The 26,655-nt window shown below is 46.1% G+C and overlaps 1 protein-coding gene across 2 annotated transcripts; it reads left to right on the top strand.

Moving 5' to 3' along the window:
- Window positions 1-308: 308 nt before the first annotated feature.
- Window positions 309-24,905, top strand: SYNGR1 (synaptogyrin 1). 2 transcript variants are annotated; one of them, XM_033162257.1, is made up of 4 exons: window positions 309-804; window positions 17,386-17,623; window positions 22,160-22,305; window positions 24,535-24,905. In XM_033162257.1, the coding sequence occupies exons 1-4, from the start codon at window positions 706-708 to the stop codon at window positions 24,751-24,753; spliced, it is 702 nt and encodes a 233-aa protein (XP_033018148.1). In that variant the 5' UTR covers window positions 309-705; the 3' UTR covers window positions 24,754-24,905. The 2 variants fall into 2 exon arrangements, with proteins under 2 accessions (XP_033018148.1, XP_033018149.1); XM_033162258.1 differs by lacking the exon at window positions 24,535-24,905 and adding an exon at window positions 22,972-23,109 and having other exon boundaries at window positions 312-804.
- Window positions 24,906-26,655: the final 1,750 nt, after the last annotated feature.

Genomic DNA, 26,655 nt, shown 5'->3' on the forward strand with positions numbered 1-26,655 from the left:
AAACAAATAAATATTATCAGCACATACTGCACTACAGAAAACCGCTGTGGAAGAAAATCAAATGGTGCCTCCCACTGGGTTCAGGTGGAGGTGGGTTTACTTCTATGTAAGTGTGCAAAACCTTTAAAGCTCAATCGATGCACCTTTTGGCATGACACTGGCTGTAGGTCTGGCGAAGCATGTTTTAAGACGCCGCACCTCCACCACGGGGTCTCTGAGATGCAGAGGCCCACCTCCTCCCCGCTCCCTTCGCCCTGCCCTCCATGTTGCCGGGGCTGCGCGGGCAGAACGGCGCGCGCGCGCGCTCTTCCTCCGAAGCTCGCGCCAGCCCCATGACTGCCGCGAAAACGGGAGCGCGCCTGGCTTGCCGCTGAGCCCAAGCCTGCCACTGGTGCCCTGGCTGCGAGCGTATTGCTCTCTCCTCCATCGCCAGCCAGCCAGGCAAGCAGGCGGGGCGGTGAGCGAGCGGCGAGCCGGTGCCAGGGCTGCCATGCACAGCTAGCCTTTCACTTGCCTCGCACACCACCCTTGCGCCACTGCCTCCGCTAAGGCTGCCCCTGCACGGCGCGCCCTCCTTGCCGGGCAGCGCGGGCTGGCTCCCTTCCCCTTCTCCTAAGCACCCCCGGCCCGCCAGTGCAATAAACTTTTCGCTTCAGACAGAGCGACCAGCAGAGCGGCGGGTCTTGCCCCGGGGTCGCTCCCAGGATGGAACAGGGCGCGTATGGAGCTGGCAAAGCCGGGGGCGCCTTTGATCCTCAGACCTTCATCCGGCAACCTCACACGATCCTCCGGATGGTTTCTTGGGTAAGGACTCGGAGGACGCCTCCCTGGCCGCGCGGGGGAGGGCAGGCCATTGGCGTGGAAAATAACAAAAACACGTGCAAAGCAATCGGCACGTCTGAAAGCCCTTTCGGCGAGGATGGAGAGATCTGCAGAGAGCCCTGGGCGGGCTTGGCTTGGCTGTGGGGTTGATCCCTATCCCGCTGAGCGAGCACCCAGGGCAAGCTTTTAGATGACACTCAGCGGGGCTTTGAGGAGGAGGAGGAGGAATGTCCTTCCCAGCGCGCGCGCGCGAGAGATCGTGGAAAGGAAGATTAGGAAAGCCCAGCGCCGGGTGGTTGGATTTGGGGGACCCACTTCTCGGCTTCCCCTGTCCCCCGTGGGGCGAAGGAGATCGCGGGGTGGGGGTGCCGGCCAAGCGGGCAACTGGGGGGGGGCGGATCCTGCAACGCAGCCTGCCCAAAGTGACCTCTAAGATGGGAGCGAGGCTGTGTCTTCGCTGTCATGGAGCCCCCAGCTCGGCTTGCTTCTTCCACCTCCCGTTTTCCGTCTCGAGTGCAGCGTCGCTTCTAGTCAGCTGCTCTGGTGGCGGCGGGGCGGCAATATTTGCAATGTGGCGCTCTGTGTGTGTTTGTGTTGTGGAGCACACAGCTAGCCCGGCAAGCAAGGTGCAAAATGGCACTGTGAGCGCCCTTCCCCCGCCTCTCTCCATTGCCCAGATCCCACCGGGTGAAGCGTTTGGAAAACTAGGAAACATCGCCCTCCCAGCCGCCTTCTGTATTGGAGCCTCCCTCTCTCACTTGTTTCTTTTCCTTTCATCCTCCAAAACTACTGCCGGCTTCTTTTGAAAGATGGAAATGGCTAAGCCGGTCCTGCAGCCTCGTAAACCTGACGCTGCTATTATTAAATGTTAATCAAAACATGCAAAAAATGGGAGAGTTTCTCATAACCTGCGCGTTGAGCTGTTAATGGTGGGGCAGTTGGAGGAGAGAACCGCAAAAGTGATGCTGATTTTCAGCTGCCCTTTTCCTAACCCTTCCCTTAATTTATTCCAGTTGGTTCCTGTTTTTTCATTTACAGAGGATTGGGGGGGGGCGGCGGCGAGGGAGAGAAGGGTGCAAATGCGTGGTGTCCTCCTCCTCTTCCAAATCCCCCCCCCCCGCTCCACCTTCAATTTTACCGTGTAGCAAATTTTATGTAACACCGTGCATGTGTGATGGAGGAAGCGAGCTGGTGGGATCCGTCAGCAAGAGGAGGGAAGGAAGGCTGCTCTCTCGGTTGTGCAGCTCCCTCGGGGTGGGGTGGGGAGGTCGCTTATCTTGTGACACTTTCGCCATGGCAGCCCCGTGTGTGCCTGGAGCATTTGCAAGAAGGTCACTGGGATTAAGGGAGCAGGCTGCAAACAATATACTGTAGGGCGGGGGGAAGAGAGATTTGTCTCTTGTAGGAGTCTGTAGGGAGAGAGGGAAGGAGGACACAGTGAGGAAAAGCAGATCTTGGAGGTGAGGTGCCTTCTTCTCACCCTCCCCCAGTAGGCCAAGAAAGAGAGAGAGGGGGAGATTGAATGTTGGATAGGGACAGGGCATCTCTTGTTGCGAGGGATGATGGTGTAGGAAGAGTTTAGCTCTCCCATTGAAGCCATTAAGGCAGGGGTCAGATCCCTCGGCAGGTCAAACGACCTCCGCAGGCCACTTCCGGCCCATGGGCCTTAGGTTGCTGACCCCTGCATTAAGGTTAGCCCAGGAAGTTGCCTTCAAGTGTTTTGTTCATCTCACCCATTATTTGTCTACCTTTTGCAAGCACAGCATTTATCTTTTACATTTGTATCCCACCTTTCTAGAGGTTATCCCCCTCCCCATATTCCAAATAGTTGTTGCTTTTGTGCAAAAAAGAGAGTTAGCAGCCTCACCAAGCACAACCAGTGTGCTTGCCACCTGTTTTTCTGTCGGCTGCTGGTGCCCCTTCCCTTCTTGTGCTGCCTGACTGACTGCAAGTGACTTGGGGAAAATGTTTGGAGATGAGAGAAGGAGGAAGGAGCTCTGCAGAATTGCTAGCAGTGCCCTGAAGATGGGATTAATATGGTGGGCTGGTGTGTCTGCCTGGGCTCATTTTGCAGCGCTGTATGCTAGTGTTCGAACCAAAGGGAGGAAGACATTCTAGCAGTAATCTCCTGGCTTTCACATCCGCCAGTGAAATTCAACATGATGTGGTAGAAGAACCTTTTTTTGCTGTTGCGCGAACGCTTGAATGAGGCAAAGCAGCAAAGAGCACAGGTGACAGCGCTGGCCCAATTGTGATTGACATGACGTTAGATGGGACTCTTCTGTCCTTGATAATCTGGGACAGAATGTTCTCCCCTTTAAAGCTGTGACTTCATTCTGTTACTGCAGGGCTTCCCAAGTACAGGAGAAGAGAGAGGGTTTCTGCAGTGTGCTTCTTTCTGCTTCAGAATATCACCTTATTGGCTCCCTTCACGAAATCAGATGACTTCCCAGCTGCAGAAAGAAACACAGCATCCAAAATTTTCTTGGATGTCCTCCTGTTTCCCCAAAGCCACCAACTGTCCACTGCACCTTGACCTTGGAAGTGTCTTGTGATAGTGTGTTACTTTGCTTTGTAAAAACACGTGAGTTGCAGAATAGTGAAAACTCTTAAAGACCATTCCTGTGCATGTTTGCCTAGGAGTACGTCCCATTGAATTAAAGGGGCTTACTTCAATGTGCATAGGACTGAAAATCTCAGGAATTGGGAGTACTGACTTAGCTGAGCAGGTCAAGAGATGGAGAAACTTAGAGCCTCATTCCTCCCGCATTTGAATGTTCTTCTCTCTCATATGGTAAAAGTTCAGTCTTTGTGCCTCTCACTCATTTTTCAAAGCAAAATAGAAAGCTCATACCAAGAACAAACTCAGTTGGTCTCTAAGGTGCTACTGGAAAGAATTTTCTATTTTGTTTCGACTATGGCAGACCAACACGGCTACCCACCTGTAACTCATTTTTCACTCGTGTACTGTAGGTTACAACTGCACTTGCAATGCAAGCTTATGCACACTTACTTGGGAGTAAGTTCCACCGAGTTCAGTGGGAATTGCTTCTAGGCAATGTACATAGTAATATAGCTGTACATGTTTGAACCCCGTCATATGTTCAGAGATGTGCTCGGTACATTAACTTTGCATGGTGAAATAAATCCCACCTTTCTCCATTAAGTTTGAAGTGCTTAACAGATGAGGCACACAATATTAAATCTGTTAACCCTTTTTTTTTCTTTTTTTTGGTCTCAAGTATATTGCAGTGGTGGCTGGAATAGAATTTGTACCCTCCATGCTGTCTCCAGAACTTTCAGACTCTTAACTTAATTATTTCTGCCCCCCCCCCAAAATTACTGCAGCAACATTTTAGAACTTTAAAGTGCTTGTTTTTTAAAAGCCACATTCTAATCCTCATGGCAAGGCAAGGCTGAAAATGCAGTAGCAATGCCTGCTAATGGAGCCATCTCCAACTTGGTGCCTGCCAGGTAAACACTGTCTTGCTGGCTGGGGCTGATGGGAGTTGTAGTCCAAAACATCTGGAGGGCTCAGAAATAGGAAGGTAAGAACTAAGTTCAGTTTTTTCAAGTCCCAGAACCTCCAGATGTAGTTCATGAACTGCAAGGGAGTGGTCTGAGTCTTTCGCTACTGGGGCTTCTGGAACAATACATTGCCATATAGGTACAATATATCCATCAGTTGTGGCTGTACCTGCAGCATTCCACCTTCGAGATGAGCTTCATGACAAGCAAAACAAGCCAACCTATACAGATTCCCAGTGTGGCCCTAACCCTAGCCCTCAAAGAAAAATAATGAGATACCTCAATGGTTAGATGTGCAGACGCATCCGATTTGCAAATTTCTGATGTGTCAAGTCTTGTTTGTTTATACGAAAACTCATATGGATGCAGAAGTTGGGAGATTTGTACTCCCATTCTATCCATAGTTAAGGAATCTCCAGCTGGGAACAGTAGTGACTAAAAGAAGACAGGAAAGAGTTTCTGAAATTCCTGGCACTTTTTCTAGAATGCCATTGTAGAGCTCAAATCTCCACAAGAATCTGGGGGGGGGGCAAAGATTGCTGGACAGAAAATAACAGTAACAGACCAGTCCTATGTATGCTTACTTGGAATTAAGCGCCACTGGGCTCAGTGAGGCTTAGGACTAAGTAATTGTGCAAAGGTCTGCAAGAAAAGACTGCACACTGAATTAAAGGCATTTTGAGCTAATAGTGACTTCACAGCTACTCTGCAGAGTTGCCAGTTTCTCAACCAGCCACTGCAGCTGTGCCTTTAGCAATAACCTGGTGTGCAGATATTTAAAAAGTGGTAGCGTTTTCTCTCCATCGCGTGAAAAACATGCAAATGCTGGGATTTATTCTGCACCTCAAGCTGCATAGGAGCAGACCAAATTGATTTTCGTGGTCATTTGGCAACCCTAATGCTACACCTGTCAGATGCAGTGCAGCTTTTAGAAGCCCATGAGCAGGAATACAAAAATAGCCCCACTCTTCTGTGAGGTGTTATTGGTGGCAGCAGTCCAATTCGAACTGTGTTTGGAATCCCCATTGAATTCAATGGGACTTACTTCCAAGTATAAATATGTTTCAGGCTGCATCTTTAAATGATCAGGCCTTGACATATTACCATGCTGATGGTACTAACACTGTTGGAGTGATAAGATGCCACAGAAAGTAGGGCTCAATATCCTAAGTGGTATTTAGAAGAAAGGAAACCTGTCTTCTGTTACACCTGCACATCCTGAATGCTAGGTGAGATTATATTTGGGCGTGAAATATACTTTTAATTAACTGTATAGTTTTTAGTTTAATCCAGTGTTTCTCAACTTTTTCCTGACCATGTATCCCTTCTGACCTTGTTTCCTTCCTGTGGCACCCCCATGTGTAGCCAGGGGGGAATACAGGGGGCAGCAGCTCCCCCAATAAGTAAAAGTCAGTACAAATCAATACAAATCAAAGGTTCTGCCCCCGCCCAACAAAAATATTGACTACACCTACCAGTAGAAAGGTAGCTATTTAAATGTTTTGTTTGTAAACAGAACTTGTTTTATTTATAATTTTTATAATTTATACAAAATACAATTACCGGTACATAAAATGATAGGAACATAATGAGATATTGTTGAAGCAGGAAAACATAGATGGCAGAGCTGGAAGGGACTCCAAGGTAGGAAACTCAGCTGAAGCATCCACGATAGATGGTCATCCAACCTCTGCTTGGAAACCTCCAAGGAAGGAGAATCCAGAACCTCCTGAGGGAGATCCATCTTCATTGTTTTATAAAAAGTAAACAACACTTATTTGGCCCCAGTTATTTGACACAGAGGGTGAAACCTACAGATACAGTCCAAAAGGCACATGGGGAGTTCTGTATATATGGGAGAATTTTAAAAATCAAGTGATCCTCACTGACCTTGTGCAAAAAGATTTTGTCATCTGGAGGAGCCCTGGCTGCCTAGATAAGACACTATAGTCCCACACACTCTTACCTGGGAGTAAGGCCCACTGAACTCAGTGCAGCTTTCTTCTGAGTAGACACCTAGTTATTTACTAGATGCAAGTCAGCTGCACCAGGGGACCCCACTCGGCTAGGCACTGGTGGATTTCATCCTGTGCCTTGCAGAGCCGGGCTGACAATGCCAACGCGCCCAGTGCCCATTGGCAACATCTAAAGGCACCGATCCAAGAAATGCACATGGCAAAAAGGAGCGTTAGGCCCTGGTGGGCTGTCCCCTTACCCGCTTGTGATTGGACAAGCAAATAGCCAGCCAATCAGGATTTTTTTATTTTAAAAAATGTGGTTTTCCCCCCATCACTTCTCACTTCCCTCTGTGGCCACCTAGCCTTGTGCTGTGGGCCCCCATTTATGCGATTTTCACCTGTGCCTCCCTTGGAATATCCTGGGGCCCCACAGGGGGCCATATGGCTCCTGGTTGGGAAATACTGGTTTAATCAGTGAATTAGATCTGCACAAGTCCACTTATGACCAAAAATAGTTCTGAAAGCAAAACAAAAACCCTCCATTTTTTTGATGATGCACATTTATGCCATAGCAGGAATTACCTTAGTATAGACATTCCTTACTGCGTGGGAGAGGAGCAGGATCGTAAGAAGGCGATCTGCAGTATTTAAAATCATTAAAATCATTAAATAAATATTTAAAATAACTTCTTTTAAAATAATGAAGTGCTGCCTAATTAACTGAGGGTGGTTCTTTTTAGTGAATTAGCACCTTATGTACAACCAATTGGAACTTCATAAGTCACTTGTAGAACATTCATGGCCTCAGCAAACAAGAATAAATTAACCAACACATTTTCACATTTGCAAATGCTTCTCTGCTTGGTCACCTGGAGGTAATTCTTACCTTGCTGAAGGTGATCAAGCAGGCAAGCGGCTGTTTCTAAGCCTCAGATAGATCAGCCACTATTTATGGCACTAACTTATAAATGCGAATGCTCATGGCCAGTGGTATACCACTGCTCCCAGTAGCCTTTCTGTTAAGGCCACACACACACACACACACAAGCAAACAACTCTTGCTTTGAAGCTATCTGGGAGGGCAAGTTTTCATTGTTTACCTTTCCGAATTTGCATGTAAGGCTATACACGAGCAAAAATAATGTTGGCTGAAGTCATAGGAAGAAACGGGCTTGCCTTCCAAACCACCTTCTGCAGTGTTGAGTGTGGAAATCAAAATGGGGCTAGCAAGATCCTTGTAGTGAGGTGTGCCTGTTGCGTGTGGTTCAGGTTTTCCAGTTTGCCTGGGGAGCTCTTTGTTCACCAACAGCTGCACTCTTCCATTTAATAATAATTGAACAGCTTTGTGGTGTGTCTTTGTTTTTTTAACGCAGTGCCTTTTGAAGTGGCATATGTTCAAGGAAGCTACCACATAAGACAACTCCGTGTAACTGGAGAAGCTATGCAGGTTTTGGCAACCTTTTGGTGCATACCGGTATTTGCAAACTAGAGAAACGCTCACAGGCACCCCAGAAACTGCCACTTATTCCACTGGCTACAACAGGATACATCCTTCATGCCTAATTTCAACAGGGGTGGCAACCGTCTGGGAGCAAGGAAAGGCCTCGTTGGGCCCCTTTGTACCTGTGGTTGTCATGTTGCCAACCTCTATTAAACACAACATGGCCCCTAATCTTCAGAAGAGGGTTGTTGTCTTTTTGTGTTAATGGAGCCTTACCTGAGAATAAGCCCCACACAGTGGAACTTAATTAGGAAGCCTGGAATTGTGATGCAAAGGGCAGAGTTGATAAGCTCTTCCCCATAGCGCTTTCCCCATTACTATCAGGAAAATGTTCCTCCACCTGCCTTGCACATGTTAAAATAGGCATGGGAGCTCTGGCAGAGAAAAGATTGGCAGCCTTATTTGTCACATGATCTACAGGAATCACTCCCGTCCCCTCCATTTTGCAATTTGTCTCTGGGTACATCCATATATCTGGCACTGAGCAAGCTGTAGCTTTATAGGTTACACATTCACATTTTATTATAGCATTATGTGCTGTTTCAGGAGATCTTATTCTGGGCATTCATCTAAAAGTTCTTTGACAGGAACTGCATCATGTGAGTAGGAAAATGGCTGTCTGGAAAATCATAATAATTGTATGGTAATGATTGTTAACAAGCTGCTGCCTGTTTAAGGTTTTTTTGTTTTTGTTTAATCTGCTTGCAGAATAGTGCTTTTCAAAAAAAGGAAGAAAGAATCCAAGCCATATTTAAAACCCACCCTTTTCACTTGGAAGTATTTAAATGTAAGAGCTGTGTATAAAATTGAGCAGAGCTGAACTTTCATTGCAGCTCAGAGTGAAATAGCACGGAGGGACGAATCATCGGGCAAATTGGGATATATGCTGTGTTTGTTTTCGGGAAATGGCAGAGAAAGTGCTCCGAAATGAGAAGGGCTCATGCATGAAGCTTAAATGCTGAGAAAGATTGGAGGTGGCAGCTGTACTGTGAATAAAATGTGAGCTTGTAGCATGTTGTGGCAGGAAAGGTACTCCTTGTTATTTCAAGCAACATATGCAGAAACACAGAATGTTTGTTAAAGTTGTGAGACTGTTGCATTCGAACCGAACCTCTTGGTTGCAATCCTTTGCACCTGTTATGAGGTGTTTTTTGTGGGGGGGGGGGGTAAGCAGTATGCCTGAGCCCCTCTTCTAATTCTTGGATCCAGCACAATTGCTGGAATAGCCAAGCCAGCATAGTAATGGCCCACTAAGTATGGGTCATTAAGGGAACAAATGGAGTGGCTCTGTGCCAGAGGACCAATGGTGGGCCTCTCCCTTCCACAAGTGTCAGTTAGTTAGAAAGACAAAAGGCCAGAGTGGAGAGTTGAGTTATGGGAGCTAGAAGCTGGAACAGCACAGAGAGAGAGAGAGCGAGAGAGAGCGCCATGCCTAATTTCTGTTTGAATCCAAGGCTGTGGCTATGTGAGAAGCATGACCCTCTTGGGGTGTTAATGCTATGAAGCCTTCTATCATAGGCTCAGGTTGTACAAATGAACCATATAACCTAATGATACCGCAGTCTTGGTGCCTCATTCCAAAAAGAGACACAAACCCTGAGTAAGCGCCTGGAACCCCCGGCATCTTGCGCCACTCAGAGGTTGGGGCGGCATGCAACAAATCTTTATCTAAGTCCAGTTGCACTTGATAGGATTTACTTCTGAGTAGACATGGAAAAGATTGCCCTGTTAGTAACAGAAACATTGTCGGACATTCCAAGCAACATAAGCCTTCATATCGCCCTCATGAACTTCCCCTTTATGTGAAGGAAAATTCAAAGATCCAAAGTATGTCTTCGAATGACATCACATGGAAGAGGGAGGCATCATGAGTCCAAAAGTAAAGAGTATAAGTGGTGTGCAATAGCCTGTTCTGCTAGTACAAGATACATCTGTTGGTGGAACAGGACTTTCCTCTCTGTAGCACCCACCCAAATCTGCTCCGGAGGAGCTCTGTGGAGCTTTGTGTACAACCTAGTGACACTGATGGGTTCAGCAAGCATTGTTAAGCAACGCAATGATCCCAGTGAGTTTTAAGCATCAATCCAGGGCATCTTCTCCAACCTGCTGTCCTCCATATGTTGTTGGACTACATCTTCCCTCACCCCCAGTCAGCATTGCCAGTGGTCAAGGATGATGGGACTTGTAGTCTGACAACATCTTGAGGACACCACATTGGAGAAGGCTGCTTCACTGAAATGTTTTCAGAGCATTGGGGCGTGGGTGGCAGTGGAGCACCCTTTTGGAGCAAGGGAGCCACTGTGTTGCAATGGTTGGGGTGCAAGGGGAGGAGTGGAAGACCCAGATTCAGAGTCTCCACTCTGCCAGAAAGCTTGGACCAGGTTTTATCTCAAGCAACCTCACGGGGAAAGCGTCAGGATAAAATGGGCAGGGAATCGAACTGTTTTTGCCATCCTGAATTTCTTGCAGGAAATGTGGAATAAAAACAACAAATTGAGAGTTCTAAAATATTCCCCAACGAAAGCTTGGAACATTCAAAACTCAGGATCATTGTATTTGACAAATACCGCTTCATATACCCACTGGGATAGTTCTTACTTTGTTTGAAAAAATAAATAGCAAAGAAGTCATTGTTCCCTTGTAATGGCATCAAAATCTCTCTAAGCATACGGTTATTGGGTCCAGAGCTCAGGATTCCTCCAGCCAGGACTTTGGTTACACACAAGGCAGAAATGACATGTCGTCTTGTGATACCTTAAAGGCCAACAAATTTGTCAAGGCGTAAGGATTCGTGGACTTAAAGTTTATTTCTATCAGATGCAGGAAGTGTTATCCTGAGTTGCAGGTACATTGTTGGAGTTCATTAGGCTCTGCTTTTTGCAGTGCTGCAGAGACAGGAGAAGCCACGCCTGCTGAGATCCTACACCTACCACAAATAAAACTTTAAAGGTCCAAGAGCTCTCTTAGTGTCTGAACCTAGTACCCCATTTAGCATTGTATCAGAAATATGGATCAGCTTACAGACTGCCATCAGATGCAATAAAAGTTGATGGTTCTCTGATTTAAAAAAGAGTGCAGCAAAGCAGACTCTGTTCCATGAGTAACATTGACTTTGGAATGATCAACACAAAAGAAGGGGGATTGAGAGGGACTCTTGCTTTAGTGAAATCAGGCAGACAAGTCTCCAGGTAATGACTGTCCTTGAGGACTGCCCAAGGCAGGTGTATGGGTCATTAGCATCCATAGCAACAGTGGAACTGTGCCTGCAGTCTTATTTTTCCTGCAAAGCATTCTGCCAGCTATATGTCTTGTGCTGTTGTCCATTCACAAAAGTCAGCCTATTAAGAAAACATTGCAATGCTTTTCAGAAATATTATATGCCTTTCCTGCATCCCACCAGCTGGAGCTATCCGGGGATATAGGGGCAACTTGTGTGAATCTTCCCTGAGATTTTATGAACAGCAGCAGCAGAGCGATCAGATCAGATCCTTCCAGATGTGTTGGTCTAAAGCTCCCATCAATGCCAACCAGTGTGGCCAATAATCAGGGATGATGAGAGTTGTGGGACATTAACATCTCCCTTACACTGGGCCAGTCTACTGTACATCTGGACCAGGAGTGAGGAACATTTGGCCTTCCAAATCTTGAACCACAACTCCCATCAGCCCCAGCAAGCATGGCCAGTGGCCTGGGATGATGGGAGTTGTAGTTCAGCAACAGCTGGAGGGCCAAAGGTTCCTCACATGTGATCTAGCCCACTGGGTTAGGTTGTACAGTTCAGCATGCCAGGATGTTAGCTGTGCTGAAGGAAGGAAGTCAGGTAGCAGCTCTCCGGAGGCTCAGGCAAGGGTCTTCTCAGTTGCCTGATTTCCAGTTGCTCAAACCAGAGAAGCTAAGAATTGATCCTGAGACCTTCTGCATGCAAATCATGTGTTCTGCCACTGAGCTCTGCTCCCTCCCTGCAACTCACAATCAAGAGATCTCTTCTGCGGAGAGGGATATTATTATTGTTCCCCATGGCTGACAGGTCCACAGGGCTCTTGTCTCTTCCAGATTTGCATGGAAAGAACAGTTTCCCAGCTGTGCCTTTTTCCATCTTAGAGCTGCAATGATAGAAGTCCTGCCTGGTAGAAATTGTTCTTCTGAGCAACTCTTAAAGGTACAAGAGCAGACTTGGGTTTTGGACTGCCTTACATGCTCCCTCCTTGTTCCCCCCCCCCTTCTCTCTGGCTAGGTGTGATAAAGATTGCTTAAACACAGCCTTTCCCAACCTGGTGCTCTGCAGACTGCAAAGCCCACCAGCCCCTGCCGGCACACCTGTCCCAGCTAGAGTTGATGGGAGTTGCCCAAAAATATCTGGAAAGTCTCAGGTTGGCAAGGGGTGGGTCACAGTAAAGCAGCTGCCTTTGTAAACGTAGCCTTAGACCAGGCCTTTGAAAGGCTACCGCATTGGGATCCAGTCATGGTTCCAGATGAGTCTCCAAGGGAACAGAAATGGCTCTGTGTGCTTCCTTCATTGGTGCTGATCTCTTCCAGCGGGAGGTAAACCAGCTAATGCTGTGGGATCAGCAGTTAAGCTGGGGGAGTGGGCAGGGGATAGGGGCCAGATGCAGCAGCTTGTAAATACCATTCAAAGGCAAGGAACAAACAGTGGAAGGAGAGTAGGCAGCAGTTCACATCCTTATCAGTTTGCTGCAGTTCAGTTGCTTGCTCTCTGCGGGTGATGAAATGCTTTTACTGTTCGCCTGTTTGAGGGGTGTACTAAGGAGGTATTTAAATATATCCAAAACAACTAACTGCTTTGAAGAGCAACGGTTCAGATTGAGAAATGGAACTTGCGTTAACCCTGCCTTCTCCTGGCAGCTCCACGTGTGAACTATGGTGGTTCCACATACCAGCAGTGGTGCAGCGAAGTAATTTTTGACTCTGGATTTCATGGGCTCGCCAGCAGAGGGGACAGTTTTCAGTCAGTGCCAATGTGTGTTGCTTCATTTCCTTCCAAATGTTGCAAGGCAGCCCAGCTGTCTTTGAGGCTCCTTCTGCACATTCTGCTAAGTGGAACCCCAGACTTTTGCCCTGCATTGGCTCCATGCTGGCATTTGTTGCAGCAGTCGCATACCTCGGAAGGCTGTTGTACATGTGTCTGGATCAAAGTTGCCCTGATGCATGCCACTCACAAGTTACCTGCTTGCTTTGGGTAACCTCAGTATTTCCGGGAGTGACTGTAACGTGTGGTGAACTGGCCAGTGTGCTCCTGCTGCTTGAGTTTCTTGGCGCTCGTGCTCAGTTCTGCCACCAAGCATGTCTCTGGGGGTGTAATACTGAATCCTCTTATCTTCAAAGTCCATATGGCACAATTTTGGATGGATGCAGCATAGACGTTTCTGAAAAGCATAGCTTGGGTTGGCTCTGCTCTCTTTCTATTCTAAAAAATATGTACTTAACAGAGTGGAGTAACTTAAGAAATCTGAAAAGCAGGATTAGGGCTGGAATCTGACCTCGCTTCCTCTCTCTCACAGGTTATTCCAGGTGATGGCTCAGACGTATTATCAGGGAGGCGTGTGTGAAGCTTTGCTGGGGCATTTCGACTGATTCTGTGTGCATAATGGATAACATCATTTCTTAAAACAGTTAATCCAGCAGCAATTTTCTGATAGCAATAAAAGCTTCGTTTTTTGGCATCTTTTTTGGGGTGTATATGCCTTTGAGGTCTTTTTGATACTACAGTCTTACCTTGGAAGTCGAGTGGAATCCGTTCCGGAAGTCCGTTCGACTTCCAAAACATTAAAAAAAACAAAGAGCGGCTTCTGATGGGCTGCAGGAAACTCCTGCAGCCCACCAGAAGCCTCGTTGGACTTTCGGCTTCCAAAAATAGTTTGCAAACCGGAACAGTCACTTCCGTGTTTGCAGCATTCGGCAACCAAAGCGTTCAAGAACTAAGGTGTTTAAAACCAAGATACGACGCTATATGTCGTTAGGGAGTGGCCCAGACCCCAGATCTTTTGTGGTGGGCCCCATATTTCCTATCACTTCTTCTCCTCTCTCCTTTATAAAAATATTTTTTACTTTGCTTGTAGGGTGGCTGGACACTGTGCTAATGAGACCCTAAACTGCCCACCGTCTTAATTTCCCAGAGGCATCTATACATCTAAATTGGCTTATGGAAATGTTATGGAAATTCAAGGCCTTTGCCCAAAGTGCTTCTAAGTACCCAAGAATACCCTTGCTTCTAATAAAAGTGTGTCCGCTTATAGAACAGCAGAACTGCTACCAAACGCTTTCATCACCCTTAAAACATTACATGCTTAATAGCCGCTCTTTGAGTCTGAAACTCGTTTTCCAAGAGATCTGCTAAATTCTGAGCAAGGGTTTCACCCAGAAGTGATTGACAGCTTTTTTAACATTTTGTTTTCAGTGGTGGGGAAACGCTATAAGGATGTGTTAACCATCAAATGTTAAATCTATATGTATGGTTGATTATATTACTTTATATTTATAAAATGGCTGTTATCCCATCCTGAGGGATTAGGCTAGAAATAATTTTACTTTTATAAAAGAAGTAAGAAATAAGAATACTGTACGCAAAGGAAGAAATAATCTCGTTCCTGGCTCTCTGGAGGTACCCAAAGCTTGCAGCTGTGAATGGTTGAATAGAAATGAAATGGGAGTTGGATAATCTGTAGCCAGCAGCTTCCTCATTTTTCTTGCTGTGAACTTGGAACTCTCTCTATATTTGGCAAGTGGTCCTTCAAATGCAAGAAAAGCTTTTGCTTTGTTCCATCCGGGGTAGATTTGATTATAAATCCAGCGAGGAATATTATGTAACAGAACAATTTCCTTTTCATAACTCAATTTATAAAATTTCAGCAAGGGAGATATTGTAGCAGCCTCGTGACTGACGTGGTGGAATCATGGTCAGTTAAGGGCTGGGAGCAGAGAGGCAGGCAGAGCCTAACCGAAAAACAAGATGGGCATAGTAGGATGGCGAGGGAGAATGACAAGAGTTCTTCCCATGGTGCTCAAGGAACGTTAATGGGGTGAGTGGAAGAGGCATCACATGATACTCAGGAGGGCTTAATAGCCTGCTCGAAATGGGTATCATGCAGCACGCATCACATGGCACTCAGAAGGTTCATCTACAGTAACTGCTCAGTTTACTGGGGCCAGAAGGGGGGAAATTGCACGTTTGCAGGCCTTGATTTCTGGAGGTGGAAATGCAAGGAGAATACAGCAGTACCTCGAGTTGCAAATGCTTCAGGTTACAAACTCCGCTAACCTGGAAGAGTTACCTCGAGTTGAGAACTTTGCCCCAGGATGAGAACGGCAGCAAGAAGCCCCATTAGCAAAAGCACTCCTCTAGTTTCAGGTTAAGAACGGACCTCTGGAACAAATTAAGTTCGTAACTAAAGGTATGGTACCTCTGGTTACAAATGCTTCAGGTTACGAGCGCCACTAACCCGGAAGTAGCTGCCCCTGGTTGCGAACTTTGCCCCAGGATGCGCGCAGCGGGAGGCTTCATTAGCGAAAGCGTGCCTCAGGATAAGAACGGTTTCAGCTTAAGAACGGACCTCCGGAACGAATTAAATTCGTAACCAGAGGTACCACTATACCTCACCATAACAGTTTGCTTTAGGGAAATAGATGGATATGCAAAATATTTTCCAAAAACAGTTGGCAAGCAGAGTAAGGAAGCTATGGGGGGCAGTTAAAATGGTAAAGGGTGCTTAAAATTGCATCTTCTGGACACTGGAATTCTTCCCCAGACCTCATCTGAATTTAAAGTCTTCACAGTGTACAGTATTCACTTTCACCAGGCTCCTGATCCGGTGCGTGTTGGGAGAAGGGTTTTTCTTCTTTCCCATGTGCATTGATCGGGTCAGGAGGCAGACAGCCAATTCATTCTGCTCCCAATCAATAGCTAGAAGTTCTCTTTATTATTATTATTATTATTATTATTATTATTACTACTACTACTACTACTATTATTTATTTGGCCAGATCATTTTTCATTGCTAGAAACAGGGTTTAGAAAACCGTTGCTTCAGGCAGACAACTTCAAGGGGACCACAGTTTTTCTCCCTTCTCCAATCTGTGTGTTTGTATGAATAGAAAAGGAAAGAAAACCGCAGTCCAGAGTTGAGTGGAGCAATTCTGACTTCTTAGTTCAGGTGTGGATGAACCATTATCAGTAGTGTTGGATTCTGTAAGCTCAGAGAAGTTTTGTCTGGGTTCTGGAAACAGACTCTTTCCATATCAAGGTATACCTTGGATTGTTCTTTTCCGCTTTTGAGCATATTTATTTAAGGAGTTCTATACCACCTTTTATGGGACGCGGGTGGCGCTGTGAGTTAAACCACAGAGCCTAGGGCTTGCTGATCAGAAGGTCAGCAGTTCGAATCTCCGCAACGGGGTGAGCTCCTGTTGCTCAGTCCCTGCTCCTGCTCAGTCCCTGATGCTGAGGCTGATGACTTTCCATCGCTAGGCAGACTTAAAAAAAAACAAAAAACCACGCAGCAATAGTTGCCGTGTGTTTTAGCATTAAATAAATGAATGGGGAGTGGAGAACTGCAGCGGTAGTAATCGTAAAATTCGGCAAAGAAAAGGAAAGTAGGTGGTGGCAGGAATACTGAGCTAACAGATGGGAAAATAGATTGCAGAGATGGTAGGTGGAAGACTGAGTGGGTGCTTGAATTGTGATGGTGAATTACTAGTTCTGGGTGACTTAGAAATAACACTGATTCCGTTCTCAGGCATCTTCCAGCTGGATTAGCTACCAGCGATGGCTGAAAGCAAGGAGGGGCTGTTCAGATCTAGGGAGCTTCTAAAATAGTGCATTAAAATACCTGGGGTACAATCCAGCCACACTGTGCAGCATATTTAAGTCTTAGCTAGGTTTAACTTTGCCCAAGCTTTCCCTCCACCATAAGCTCAGACCCTGTCTTATGTGTTTGAACCTTCCGAATTCCTGTTCTATGGGCTGTTTTATTCATTTTAGGGTTGCATTTTTGTCTTAACTATCTTATAATACAGTGTACTGTTTAGAGAGTGGGACGCGGGTGGTGCTGTGGGTTAAACCACTGAGCCTAGGGCTTGCCGATCAGAGGGTCGGCGGTTCAAATCTCCGCGATGGGGTGAGCTCCCGTTGCTCAGTCCCAGCTCCTGCCCACCTAGCAGTTCGAAAGCACGTCAAAGTGCAAGTAGATAAATAGGTACCGCTCCCGCGGGAAGGTAAATGGCGTTTCGGTGCGCTGCTCTGGTTCACCAGAAGCGGCTTTGTCATGCTGGCCACATGACCTGGAAGCTGTACGCCGGCTCCCTCGGCCAGTAAAGTGAGATGAGCGCCGCAACCCCAGAGCCGTCTGCAACTGGAACTGATGGTCAGGGGTCCCTTTACCTTACTGTTTAGAGATTGGGGGGGGGATTACTAAAGGCTTTAGAAATTATTTTGAATAAATTACATGAATTCTGTTCCTTTGAAATGGGTTGGGTTTTACAAGTGCTTCTGCCTGGCTGGTTTGCATCCCCAGCATGTAGAGTGAAATCTTCTAAACCCTTCTCTCGCCTCCCCGCACCCAGCTCTTCTCCATCGTTGTGTTTGGCGGCATTGTGAACGAAGGCTACGTCAACCGGCCGGATGAAAAGGAAGAGTACTGCATCTTCAATCGCAACCAGAACGCCTGCAACTATGGCATCACCGTGGGAGTCCTTGCCTTCCTCAGCTGCCTTCTTTACCTGGCGCTTGATGTCTACTTTCCACAGATCAGCAGCGTCAAGGACCGCAAGAAAGCTGTGCTCTCTGATATTGGTGTTTCTGGTGAGCTTTCCAGTGGATCAGTACCGCAGGGGTTTCCATACGGATGGTGTGTTTATACCATGGTTTTTTTTGTGAACGAGGCTGCAGTCCTGTGCATTCTTGCAGAGTGTATGTTTCACTGTCCACAGAGTGGCTTAGTAATGACGCCTAGGACTGGGCTGCACGGAGGCATGTCTTATTTCATAAACTTACTGATAACCCGCCACAGTTGGAAATGCCTCTACCTCTTTTCCATCATCTTCATTCCCCCCTTCCAGTTTTTATTATTGGTTTTTCTTCCTGTTTCACCCAGTCGAGTTGAGGAGGACCCCTAGTTCAGTGGTTAATGGGGCAGTTAGGTAATTTATAGATTTGATTTAACTGGTTTTATGGTCCTCCAATTTAGATGCTAATGGTTCATAATAGGGTAAGCCAGCCGTGCTGCATTTGGGAAGGGATCAGCTGCTCATTCTATTGAACGAGGCCTTAGATCTCTGCCCCAAAGCCCTTTCCTGACGGCAAAATTGTCCATGATAGGACACACCTTTGGCATGCAGAAGGTCCTAGGTTCTGTCCCAAGCATCTGAGATGGCTGCTGTCAGGGTCTCAAGTGTAAAACTGCTCCATACATTCCTATTTATTTGTTTCCTGACCAGTTCTGTATATGTTCTTTTGTCCAACGGACGGCAAATTGGTTCATGTCCTGGCTGACCTGTCTTCAAATAAGCCACTTGACCTGCATTGCAACTTCTTCCGTGCTCAAGGACAAGGATCAATATCTGTACAGAACAAATTGATTTAAATGACGCCCACGTAGGTCAGGATCTGCCCCTGCAGAATAACTGTAAAATGTTAGTTCATGCTGCACTGCACTAGTTGGCAAGACTGTCTTAGGCTCAGTAGTTTGCACCTGTCATTAGTAAGGTCACCAGTGAGTCAAGATTAACTCACAAAATGATCATTGATTGGTCATGTTCATGTAAGCAAGATACACAAATAATTCCTGCAGACAAAAGAAAATCGAAAATTCTTTCCAGTAGCACCTTAGAGACCAACTGAGTTTGTTCCTGGTATGAGCTTTCGTGTGCATGCACACTTCTTCAGGTATCTGAAGAAGTGTGCATGCACACGAAAGCTCATACCAGGAACAAACTCAGTTGGTTTCTAAGGTGCTACTGGAAAGAATTTTCGATTTTGTTTTGACTATGGCAGACCAACACGGCTACCCACCAATTCCTGCAGAGAAAGGCAAAATGGCCTACAGGGGAGTTACATGTTTGTTTGGGGCTTGTTTCTGTAATGAATAAAAGTAGTTTGAGAGGTTTTGCAATCACTCCCTCTCCCTATTCCATCCCCTGTTCCCCTGCCCCCGGTTAGAAATTTCATATTTTGTGTGAGAGCTCTTGGACAAAATCAGAAATGAGAACGGCAGATTTCCAGATATTTTAAGTGCAGGGTGGTGGTATGTTGGGTTGCAGAATTACCTCCTAATTGCTGATGACCTTTTCCCAATCAAAACAGATATGAATCCAAAGTCACTTTCGAATTAAAGCACCATTGCAACCAGTGCACCATGTGCTTTCTGGGGGCTCCAAAGGACTCTGTCAAGGCCCAAGTTATTTTCTGATTCTTGTGAACCATAAGAACCAAACTGAAATGCAAGTGCAATGGGGGAGCAGAGAGGCAAGAGTCAGCCTAGGGCTGTGATGGCAGTTCTCTCTCAGCACAGGGAATAGTCTGCCAATGCAGCCACCAGGATCCTTGAAGTGGAACAGAAAACCGCTGCAAGGTTTCAGAGCTGGAGCAGCTTATGCGCACCTAATATTTTCAGCCGTAGGGTTTGTAGAGCCAGGAGGAAAATCCTTGCGCTCATAACCACATCATCTTTTGTATGCCTGGCTTCTCTGGCTCTCGCTCTTTCTCTCCCATCCCCTCCATAATTAATGCAGATCTTCTTGTTTTGATGCTTTTCTCCAGTTCTCTCTTCATCTGTGATTCCCTTATTATTTCTAGCCTGTTGTATGCGTCTTCTTGCTCCGCTCTCTCTCTCTTTCTTAAGCCTAGTTCTAATTCGTGTGTGTGAATTCTTGCTATGATTCATTCATCCTTTGTCTCTGTGTGCATCAGTCATACAAATAGGCAGGTGATTCTGACAACATGGTAAAAATGCCCATTGGATTGGGTTGGACCCTAGAGCTCCTTTCCGGCTGTGCATTGTAGGGGAAAATTGGTAGTGGTGAGCAAGTTACCTTTCAGAGAAACCAGCCTGCCATTACTGATCTTGTTACAAGGAGGTAGCCGTGTTAGTCTGCCACAGTCAAAACAAAATAAAAAAATAATAAAAATCCCTTCCAGTAGCACCTTAGAGACCAACTAAGTTTGCTCTTGGTATGAGCTTTCGTGTATCTGAAGAGGTGTGCATGCACATGAAAGCTCATACCAAGAACAAACTTAGTTGGTCTCTAAGGTGCTACTGGAAGGAATTTTTTTGTTTTTTATTTTGTTTTGATTACTGATCTTCTCAGTGAAGAGCTGACAAAGATCCAGAAATCCTCATGGTTTCGTGGAATGCCATTTGGAAACTGCAAAAAGCGCTTCTCTACCTCTTAGGCCTTCTATCACCCAACTTCCAGCTATGAATATAAATGAGTTAAACAGTCTCATTGCAAGAGGTGAATCCCAAAGAAAACATGGTTTTAAATAAATAAATGTCTATATAAAAAGAAAGGAGTAAATATATAAATATATAGAAAAGGACTATACATGAACACACACATACACACACACTCCCCACTTTCAGTTTATCCTGACTTTTGACAGATATACATTGGCCCACCCTATTCTCCTGATGTAAATTGTTTTAACTGGTTTTAATGCTGTATTAATATATTATTGTAATCTGCCCGGGGACCTTATGGGTTTTCCAAGAAACCAGAAGGAGCTTGGCAATACCCATGTCTTTCTTAGGTATGATAATAATACACAGGACTGATTTGTAAAAAAGCACTTGATTTCCAACATAGGATGGTGCCTTTTGAGAAATAAATCAAAAGTGCTAGCAGGCAACACACATTATTTCATTAACGTTACAAACTGTTTCTCTTATTGTCCTTTAAGTAAATTGTCCACTCGTTCTTAAAACATCCTCTTCATTCAATAAACTGGACTCTAGACATAGCCCTCCTGCAGTTAATGACGTCAGCGTGAAAGGGACACTGGCTCAGTGCTGGTTCATTATTCTGCTTGTAATTAAGTTTGCAAGCTTATCCAGGGACAGTTTTCTTTCCTATTTAGCAAGTTCCTTAGTGCAGCTAGGTAGCATACAGCCAGGAGGAGACTATATTAGTAAGGAGCACTCAGACACAGTGAAGGGTAATAGATGGAAGCAAATGTTAAACTTAATAGCTCATTCCTCCTAGCCATCATTACTTGGAAGTAAGTACACTTGCTTGTGAGCTAATAAGAGGCTGAGTTAAGAAGTTCCCGGTTTAAATCTGGCCTCTGCTATGAACTTTAAACAAGTCCATATTGATTAACTGGTCCTAATCTGAGTGAGTTGGCTGGATACCCCTTGCAGTAGTACTTCATACTGTAAGTTCTCAAGAACAATATGAATGCTGAGCTTTATTATTATTGTGCAGTCTCTCTTACTTTAAGACTGGAGACAGAGATAGCTTTGAAGGAAGCTGAAAGTGGTTTCAGAGATTCCACTTATTATGGTGCACCTATACGTTTCTTTTGAAATACTAAAACCTGCAAAACCTGTTTACCAGTGGAGGATGTGGGAGTGAGGTTTACACACCATAGGCAGCCACCGCTCTTCTAAATGCCTTCAGTGCTTTGAAAAACATATTGGTTTGGAGCTAGACTTAGTAATATGTAGAGTAGATCCACTGAAATCAAGCAGGCTAACAAGTCCAGCCCATTGTCTGTCTCATCATACACAAGGCTCTGTTTCTGTATTTCTAGAGTGTTTTTTCTTTCTTTCTTACTGCTTCCTGGTGTTACTTTTCTGTGCATTCCTAGTGCATGTACAACTCCTCTGGGTATAAAGCCCAGCAACCAGGTCATACCAGGGACCATTCAAAAGTATGAAAAGATTCAATGACACATTTTCTCCTTTAAAACAAACAAACAAACAAGTCCTGGGCTTTTGGCAAGAGCCCAGTAGCTGTGTATGCAGTCTGGAGTCCTGCTGCAGTTGATTTTGGAGCCGTTCATCCTTCAGCTTCCAAATACAAGGTTTAATTGTATGGCTCAGTTCTGCAGAGATGCTGCATTTCAAGAATAAATGAGCAATTGACGCTTCTTTTTTTTTGATGCCCGATGAATTAAGTGGATAGACCCATTGGCCTTACTAGTGGGGGTAGTGCATTGGACCTTTGACCCAGATTTGCAATAAATAAATAAATAATGCACATGTTAATTTTTATGCAAATAAAGATGGCAGGTGGCTGGGGTGGCTGCTGTAGGGTAGTTGTTGGCTGGGTGAATGCAACACCTTCAGACTCACTTAAATCTTGTCTTCCTTCTCCTTTTGATGGTGGTTTTTCACAGGCTTGTGGGCCTTCCTCTGGTTTGTCAGTTTTTGTTTCCTGGCTGACCAATGGCGTGTTTCAAAGAAAGAAAACAACCCATTGAACGAAGGAGCAGATGCCGCCCGAGCAGCCATTACGTTCTCTCTCTTTTCCGTCTTCACCTGGGTGAGTAATACAGGCCCAGACCTGGCTAGCAAGCTATGGATGTCATTCGCAGACCATCCTGTTCTCTCCGCCTCCAGTCTTACTAGATGCAATGCAGTTCCTTCATTTCAGGCTCCAGCTCCACCAACTAGGAATTCACCTTATGAGCCAAAATAATCATTGGCCAGAAAAAAAAACAAATGTTGGACAGTTTCACCGGCCATACATTTAGTTGCCCACATCTCTTTGAAACCTAACAGTCCACAACCACATAGGAAACCCAAAGAAAAGATGTAGGCAGAAACTGCACACCAAGTGCAGGTCATCAGAACATAAGATGAGCCTGCTGGATTTGTGCCACACAGACCTCCAGGCAGCAGCCCACCTGCCAGGAAACTAGCATAGTGACTGCTCCCTACCAGGTGAGCTGGCTCTGGATGAAGGGAGGGGGCCGGTTGCCCTTGACAACTATATGGTTTTTTCAACCTTGAGACAATAATGCCAAGAGTGAAAGGAGGCCCTCTAGCGGCACTCCAGCCCTTCCCTTCTGCCAAAGAGACCTTAGAAACCCTTCCCCTTTTGTTCCATGGGAGTCCTTATTTCAGTTCCAGGGCCTTCCTTACGTTCCTTCACCAGCTCTCTTCTCTCACGCCCACCCACCTCTTCCTTCCTGTTCTCTCCCTACAGGGCATCCAGACCTTTCTGGCCTTTCGGAGACTCGGAGAAATTACTTTTCAGGAAGAATACAACACACTGTTCCCTAGCTCTCCACCAGTGCTCCCCTAATCCCAGTCCCCGTTAAAAATGGGCATATCGGGGAGGAAATTTTGGAGTGAAAGTATTTCTGACTTTCGATCTCAGGGGCAGGAAGGAAGATAAGAGAGAAAGAGGAATAAAAGATATGCAATTTGTGCAGCTGATGGGGTGAGGAGGGAGGGAGGGAGGGAGAGAGAGGGAGACCACCAGCACCCCTTGGAATCGTGGAGGGCTTCACCTATCCCCTAGCTCTTAAATAGTTCAAAGTACACCTGCGTACTGTTCAGGGTTCCCTCTTTTGTGCCTTCTCTGCTGTGCCTTCTCCCCAAATAACTAATGCCAAATAACACCCATGTGCCTTTCTCTCTGCCTCAGTCCTATCTTAATATGTTTAACCACAATGGGTTGAAATCAAACTTCTGTTTCTCCTCATGTCCTCTTGGCTCTTTCTTCTCCAGGCACAATCTCCAAGGTGGCTATGTCACATCCACACCAGCAATTTTAAGCACTCCTGTACCACCTTAGCTGTCATGGCTTCCCCCAAAGGATCCTGGGAATTGTGGTTTACCAAGGACTCTGACCTCACAGACCTACAATTTCCAGCATCCTTACAGTTCCCAGGCTTCTCCATGGCTGTTAAAGTGGAGTAAGTGTGCTTTAAACCTATGGTGCAGGTGTGACCTGTGTCAGAGGGGAGCTGGAGAGCCACAATCCCTGCACCTCCACACACTTTGTTTTGCCAAACAACATTGCACAAACGAAGGTTTAGTGATGGAGCCGGGCCTCTTCACAGCTGCCTTAATCGGCCGTGCGGTTGTGTGTGCGTGTGTAAAAATGTCAGTCTTCCTCCGATCCCTAATCCGTAGTCACCCAGGGCAAGTCCTTAGAAAAGTCAGACATCTTTCCCTCCAAGCCACTGCTGTCGTTCCCATGCTGATGCTGCCAAACTGGCTACCCAGCCCTACACCGATTCTGCCACCCCCTTGAATGAGCAGGAAATTGGCCTGGGCTGAAGCCCTCAACAAACCTAGGCTTAGTAGAGGACTTGTGTGCACTAAACGAGCACATCCAATCCCAGAAAGAGACGCCGCCCTCTGTGTGGTGAATTCGAACACCCACATTAGTGCTGCCTTGCTTCTGCCAGGCTTTTTCATGACGACAGTGAGATACACACAACAGGTTGTGGAAGCAAGCCTGCCAAATCATCTCCCACTGAAATGAGTTCCTCTCCCCAGTTCCTCTCTCTGTGGCTTCTTTCCTGAACTTGTACTCACTCTAGAGTGTGCCAAATCTTCTTGCTTTAGGATGTATTTGCGTTTTAACTTGTTAATTCCAGTATGTCTCATGCACTAAGTTAATGTCTTGTGCACTAACCACTACTAATCCGGCTTCTGTTTGTTTCTCCTTGGTATGCTTCCCTTTCTCCCCGCCCCCCCCCCCAATGCCCTTTTCCTTCCGGAAACCTCTCCTGCACTGCCACATCCTCCCTTAAAGGTGGGCCAGTCGTTCCTGGCATTCCAGCGATACCAGCTTGGCGCCGACTCAGCCCTCTTCTCCCAGGACTACACGGACCCGAGCCAGGAGGCTGGCATGCCTTACGCTCCCTACACAAACGAGGATGACACTATAGATAGCATGGGGACGTACCAGCAGGCCCCTTCGGCAGATGCATTTGATGCTGAGGCACAGGGGTACCAAGCCCAGGACTACTGAGAGCTGGTGGAGCCCTCCCCCCTCCCTCCCCCTCTGCCCGCTCCCCTCTGCCACCAACAAGCCAAGGTGCAAAACAAGACACAGGTGCATCAGAGCCAGAGGGGGCTCTTGGCCGCTCTCCAGCCTTCTAGGGTCTCTGTTTTTATTTCTTTTTAAAAAACAAAAATGGGGTGGGTGGGGAGAAGCAACAGCCCTGACACCTCTTCCCCACTTCTGAATTCGCCACCCAAACCAAATTGTTGATTGCAAAGTCTTTTACGGTCCATTCTGCAGCGCAATGTCGTCCTCTTTTTGTAGGAGAAGCTGCCGAGGGCAAGGATTCACCCTTTTCGGGGGGGGGGGTGGGATGGGGGAAGCATGGCTGCAGGGCAAGTGGGGGGGGGAATGACTGGCAGAGGTAGTATCCGAGGCTGACATGTCTGTGTGTAAGTAGTGAGAAGAGAGAACAGGACTTAGACAGGTAGGCAAACCTGGGAGAGTGAGTGAGCATGCAGGCATGCAAGGGAGAGTGATGTGTAAGCTTTGCGTGGTATCAGTGATATCAAGTAGGATTGTGATTTGCCCTTTACCTGAAATTACAAAGATTCACATCCATTCCTTGCCAGAGTTGACAGTATTGAGCTGAAAAAGGATACTCGCTAAATTTCACAAATATTTTGACCCCGATGAGAGTGCTTATTTTTTCTAACTGGCTATGTAAGGCTTTTATAACAAGCACGTATTGTGCTTGGGTGCTTGCTCAGCTTGCATTTTTGGAGAAGCCATTGGGAGGACCCAACTGCAGTCTGAGCCTGCGGCAGAGGTATCATGCGATTGCATCGCTAAGAGTAAAGTGCAGGCCAAAAGTTAATCCCAGTTGAAAAAGTACAAAGTGGATGTGAGCATTTGTTTTGGGTATGAGGCAGCTCTTTATTCCTGGGAGAGGAATATAATTCCCTATCCATTCCATGGCAAGCTAACACATGGTCTGATGAACTGAGATAATTTGCTTTTTGTTTGTTTTTTTAATGGAGGAAAAGTGTTGAGAGCCTGCAAGGATGTCTGCAAGGAAATTTTTCCGGCACAACCAAAATCCACAGGAACATGTAGTTTTAGAGGAACATGTAGCTTTAAATGTTACTCCAGCTGTGTCTCATTTATGACTCATCACAGGGTTGGACTGGACTGAAGTGGCATCCCAAATCGAGGGCAGAGGCTATTACATGGGAGAGATTGCCATAGGCTTACATAGCGCGGAACAAAGTTCAATTGGGAAAATAGCTACCTACAATGAATGGTTTGGAAGATTTTGGCAAAAAGGCTTAGATTATTTGTAATCTTAACACATCAGAGCACTGGCAGAAATGGTTCAATGTGCCAAAATTCCCTGAAAATATTAACCCATCTTCACCGTGTTGTAAATCAAGCTTCAGTTGAGCAAAATGACTGTAGCTTTGTTGTGTAGCTCATTAGAAAGCTCCCTGTTTCCAAAGCTGATTTTTGCTCTTGGTTGATAATGGAATTTGTCCTTCTGTACAAAGTATTGGGGAGAATAAGCCACACCTACAGCTTGATCCAATACACGTTTACTTGGAAATAAGCCTCGGTCAATTCAGGGAGACTTACTTTTGAAAAAACGTATCTATTGGATTACATCCTAAATATGTTTTTGCACATACACATATAATGAACTTCTAAAAAGAGGTGTATCAGAACCTCCCTGCAGGCCACATATAAAGCATCAGTTCACACAGGGCCATGTTAAGATGTCAGGGCCAGCTGCATTGGACTAGATGATCCTCAGGGTCCCTTCCAACTCTATGATTCTATAATTTACTTGGTGTGCAGCGTAGTAAAGCAGAAGTTATCTGTAGGGTCTTCCCCAACCTGGAGCCTTCCAGATGTTACGAGCTACACCCCCCC

The sequence above is a fragment of the Lacerta agilis genome, chromosome 10, assembly GCF_009819535.1.
Source record: "Lacerta agilis isolate rLacAgi1 chromosome 10, rLacAgi1.pri, whole genome shotgun sequence".
Lineage (NCBI taxonomy): Eukaryota > Metazoa > Chordata > Lepidosauria > Squamata > Lacertidae > Lacerta > Lacerta agilis.

Bases quoted from the DNA above. Each gene is read 5' to 3' on its own strand.
- SYNGR1 (XM_033162257.1), top strand. From the start codon at position 706: ATGGAACAGGGCGCGTATGGAGCTGGCAAAGCCGGGGGCGCCTTTGAT. The intron at 805-17,385 runs GTAAGGACTCGG...CCCCGCACCCAG, and splicing joins TCCTCCGGATGGTTTCTTGG to CTCTTCTCCATCGTTGTGTT. The intron at 17,624-22,159 runs GTGAGCTTTCCA...GGTTTTTCACAG, and splicing joins CTCTGATATTGGTGTTTCTG to GCTTGTGGGCCTTCCTCTGG.